Below are 4,593 nucleotides of genomic sequence, written 5' to 3' on the forward strand. Positions count from 1 at the left end.
CCTCTCTCTCTCCCTTTCCCTCTGCCTCGCCCTCCCTCTCTCTCTCCCTTCCTCTGCCTCGCCCTCCCTCTCTCTCTCCCTTCCTCTGCCTCGCCCTCCCTCTCTCTCTCCCTTCCTCTGCCTCGCCCTCCCTCTCTCTCTCCCTTCTCTGCCTCGCCCTCCCTCTGCCTCGCCCTCCCCTCTCTCTCTCCCTTCCTCTGCCTCGCCCTCCCTCTCCTCTCTCCCTTCCTCTGCCTCGCCCTCCCTCTCTCTCTCCCTTCCTCTGCCTCGCCCTCCCTCTCCTCTCCCTTCCTCTGCCTCGCCCTCCCTCTCTCTCTCCCCTTCCTCTGCCTCGCCCTTCCTCTGCCTCGCCCTCCTCTCTCTCTCCCTTCCTCTGCCTCGCCCTCCCTCTCTCTCTTCCCTTCCTCTGCCTCGCCCTCCCTCCTCTCTCCCTTCCTCTGCCTCGCCCTCCCTCTCTCTCTCCCTTCCTCTGCCTCGCCCTCCCTCTCTCTCCTCCTTCCTCTGCCTCGCCCTCCCTCTCCCTCCCTTCCTGTCTCCTCTCTCCCTCTCCTCTCCCTCCCTTCTTCCTCTGCCCTCCCTCCTCTCCTCTCCCTCCCTGCCTCGCCCTCCTCTCCTCTCCTCTCCCTTCCTCTCCTCGCCCCTCCCTCTCCTCTCCTCCCTTCCTCTGCCCTCCCCTCCCTTCCTCCCTTCCTCTCCCCTCTCCCTTCCTCTCCCTCCCTTCCTTCCTCTGCCTTCTCCCTTCCTTCCTCTGCCTCTCCCTTCCTTCCTCTGCCTCTTCCCTTCCTTCCTCTGCCTCTCCCCTTCCTTCCTCTGCCTCTCCCTTCCTTCCTCTGCCTCTCCCTTCCTCTGCCTCCCCTTCCTCTGCCTCCCCTCTCTCCCTTCCTCTGCCTCTCCCTCCCTTCCTCCCTTCCTCTGCCCTCTCCCTCTCTCCCTTCCTCGGCCTCTCCCTCCCTTCCTCCCTTCCTCTGCCTCTCCCTCCCTTCCTCCCTTCCTCTGCCTCTCCCTCCCTTCCTCTCCCTCCCTTCCTCCCTTCCTCTGCCTCTCCCTCCCTTCCTCCCTTCCTCTGCCTCTCCCTCCCTTCCTCTGCCTCTCCCCGCCGCCTCCTCCGGCCTCTCGCTCTGTGGCGCTCCTCATCGCTCTGCTCTTTTGTTCAGGGTAAGGTGATGGCCTCCATGTTTTTCGAGGCGAGGTACGCGGACCAGCAGCTCCTTTGCGGCAGCCATGCACCGTCTGGGCGGCTCGGTGGTCACGTTTTCAGAGACCACGTCGTCCTCTCAGAAGGGGGAGTCTCTCACGGATTCGGTGCAGACCATGAGCTGTTACTCAGATGTGCTGATAGTGAGACATCCGGAGCCGGGAGCAGTGGAGGTTCGTGTCACCGCCACCATCGCTGGACCACTACTACCCCCTCCGTCCTCATATTAACACTACTTCACTATCTTCCTCAGCTCGCAGCTAAGCACTGCCGAAAGCCGGTCATCAACGCGGGAGACGGGGTGGGAGAACATCCGACACAGGCGCTGCTGGACATCTTCACCATCCGGGAGGAGCTGGGCACGGTCAACGGGATGACTGTAAGTAGGAGGCACCTACAGGAGGGTGCGGGAGGATGGGGCGCCTGAAGGAGGGTGCGGAGGAGGGGGCACCTACAGGAGGGTGCGGAGGAGGGGGCACCTACAGGAGGGTGCGGGAGGATGGGGTGCCTAAAGGAGGGTGCGGAGGAGGGGACACCTACAGGAGGGTGCGGGAGGAGGGGGCACCTACAGGAGGGTGCGGGAGGAGGGGGCACCTACAGGAGGGTGCGGGAGGAGGGGGCGCCTACAGGAGGGTGCGGGAGGAGGGGGCGCCTACAGGAGGGTGCGGGGAGGAGGGGGCGCCTACAGGAGGGTGCGGGAGGAGGGGGCGCCTACAGGAGGGTGCGGGAGGAGGGGGCGCCTACAGGAGGGTGCGGGAGGAGGGGGCGCCTACAGGAGGGTGCGGGAGGAGGGGGCGCCTACAGGAGGGTGCGGGAGGAGGGGGCGCCTACAGGAGGGTGCGGGAGGAGGGGGCGCCTAAAGGAGGGTGCGGAGGAGGGGGCACCTACAGGAGGGTGCGGGAGGATGGGGCACCTACAGGAGGGTGCGGGAGGATGGGGCACCTACAGGAGGGTGCGGAGGAGGGGGCACCTACAGGAGGGTGCGGGAGGATGGGGCGCCTACAGGAGGGTGCGGGAGGATGGGGCGCCTAAAGGAGGGTGCGGGAGGATGGGGCGCCTAAAGGAGGGTGCGGGAGGATGCGGCGCCTAAAGGAGGGTGCGGAGGAGGGGGCACCTACAGGAGGGTGCGGGAGGATGGGGCGCCTGAAGGAGGGTGCGGAGGAAGGGGCCCCTACCGGAGGGTGCAGGGGACGGGGCTCGATCTGACGGGCTGTGGGGCCTGTACTGTCTTGGTGTGGGGGGCAGTTGTTGCCTCCTCCTTGTGTAAGTCGTCACATGTCCTTGATATGCCACTGCCCACGTGACCTCGATTCGTCCCTAGATCACCATGGTGGGAGACCTGAAGCACGGACGCACGGTCCACTCTCTCGCCTGCCTCCTGACTCAATACCGCGTGAACCTGAGATATGTGACGCCGCGCAGCCTGCGCATGCCCTCCAGCATCATCCACTTTGTGGCCTCCAAGGGAACCAAGCAGGTTAGGGTGGGGTTTGGGTGGAGGCGGGGCTGTGGGTGGGTATCTTTTGACGCTCCGCCCTCTTGTAGGAGGAGTTTGACAGCATTGAGGAGGCGCTGCCGGACACAGACGTGCTCTACATGACCCGGATACAGAAGGAGCGGTTCGGGAGCCAGGAGGAGTACGACGCTGTGAGTGGGGGCGGGGCTGATATATTGGCAGTTGTTTGTGGGCGGGGCTTGTGCTCCCGCTGACCCAGTTTCTTTTATCTTTAGTGTTTTGGGCAGTTCATTCTCACCCCGCACATTATGACCCGCGCCAAGAAGAAGATGGTGGTGATGCACCCAATGCCGCGCGTCAACGAGATCAGGTGAGGGCACACTGTCGGCGCCCCCTTATGTCGTTTCACCAGTGCCGCACTCCTCCGGGTTTTCACCTTCTCTTCTCTTCCACCTTCAGCCTTGAAGTGGACTCGGACCCCCGGGCTGCATACTTCCGCCAGGCAGAGAACGGGATGTACGTGCGCATGGCGCTGCTGGCCACAGTCCTGGGAAAGTACTGACCCACCCCCGGAGCAGAGCACCATGTGACTCTGCGCTGCCCTTCCCCCACGTGTCCTGCTCCCTGGGCTGGTTCCAGACTGTTCTGCGGATGCCTACCGGTCATTTCTGCCTTCCAGTACCCAGTGAGGCTCCTCCTACATCACTTGACTTACCCTGAAGCCACGCCCACCCTGTGACTTTTCAGCAGGCAGTAAAGTGCCCCTGTCGGCAGGGCCGGTTCTTCTGGTGCCGGTCTCGTGTGCGGGTGAGGACGGCAGGGCGGTCGGACTGATGAGCGGCACCGTGTGTTTTTTGCTCACATTCCTCCATTTTCTAAATAAAGGTAATTACGCATAGTTCTGACTCCTCGTGTGTGTGGCTGCAGCGCGGTGCTATACGTCTTGCTGTGAGCACTACATCTCCCACAATGCAATGGTGGTATAGCGTGGAGTGTCAGCAGACCCCAAATAACTACGCTAACCTTCCCCACCCCAGCGCGTCCCTGCGCACGACCAGACCCCCATTCTCCACTGTTAACAGGATGCGCAGTCAGGGCCGATCTGGTCAAAACCCAACTTTATTCACATGTAACAATATACAGCAGTGACACAATGTAACGAGTGACTCCATGATGGTGGTCCCCATGACAGATCAGTGGTCCCAGCGCCGGATCAGTGGCCCCCGTGGCATCCATGTTGCTTCTTCATCAGAGGCTGTAATAGAAAACAGAATCCAATGACTGTCTGTGTCGAGATGCTGCCGCGGACCCCCGAATACACCAGTAGAATAACAGCAGGGAGTGGACACACGGGGACCGTGCACAACCGCCTGACACCGGGCCCCCACATTACTGCACAACCTCTGCACTAATGGGGAAATGATCACAGAGGAGAGAAGTTTCTGCCACATAAAAGGAAAGGAGCTGTTCTAGGGTCCGCTACTGGGCTCGGGGGAGGAGCCATCTTGAGGTCCGCTACAGGGCTCAGAAGAGGAGCCGCCTTGGGGGGCTGCTACTGGGCTCAGGAGAAGGGTCGCTACTGGGCTCGGGAGAGGAGCCACCCTGGGGTCCGCTACTGGGCTCGGGAGAGGAGCCACCCTGGGGTCCGCTACTGGGCTCGGGAGAGGAACCGTCCCGGGGTCTGCTACTGGGCTCGGGAGAGGAGCCGCCCCGGTGTCTGCTACTGAGCTCGGGGGAGGAGCCGCCCCGGTGTCTGCTACTGGGCTCGGGAGAGGAGCCGCCTCGGGGTCTGCTACTGGGCTCGGGAGAGGAACCGTCCCGGTGTCTGCTACTGAGCTCGGGGGAGGAGCCGCCCCGGTGTCTGCTTCTGGGCTCGGGAGAGGAGCCGCCTCGGGGTCCGCTACTGGGCTCGGGAGAGGAGCCGCCCCGGTGTCCGCTACTG

At 63.2% G+C, this 4,593-nt stretch overlaps 1 protein-coding gene across 1 annotated transcript in view; it reads left to right on the top strand.

The window, feature by feature from the left end:
• CAD (carbamoyl-phosphate synthetase 2, aspartate transcarbamylase, and dihydroorotase) overlaps positions 1-3,549 on the top strand; it is a 36,912-nt gene extending 33,363 nt beyond the window's left edge. Inside the window, 7 exon segments of the mRNA XM_073673623.1 lie at positions 811-1,187; positions 1,189-1,368; positions 1,449-1,574; positions 2,517-2,672; positions 2,741-2,842; positions 2,927-3,021; positions 3,111-3,549. Coding sequence (XP_073529724.1) covers positions 811-1,187; positions 1,189-1,368; positions 1,449-1,574; positions 2,517-2,672; positions 2,741-2,842; positions 2,927-3,021; positions 3,111-3,213 — 1,139 coding nt within the window. The 3' untranslated portion in view covers positions 3,214-3,549.
• The last annotated feature ends 1,044 nt before the right edge of the window (positions 3,550-4,593 follow it).

The sequence above is a fragment of the Phyllobates terribilis genome, unplaced genomic scaffold (assembly GCF_046119375.1).
Source record: "Phyllobates terribilis strain yellow unplaced genomic scaffold, ASM4611937v1 Scaffold_3__8_contigs__length_932513732, whole genome shotgun sequence".
NCBI classification, from domain to species: domain Eukaryota; kingdom Metazoa; phylum Chordata; class Amphibia; order Anura; family Dendrobatidae; genus Phyllobates; species Phyllobates terribilis.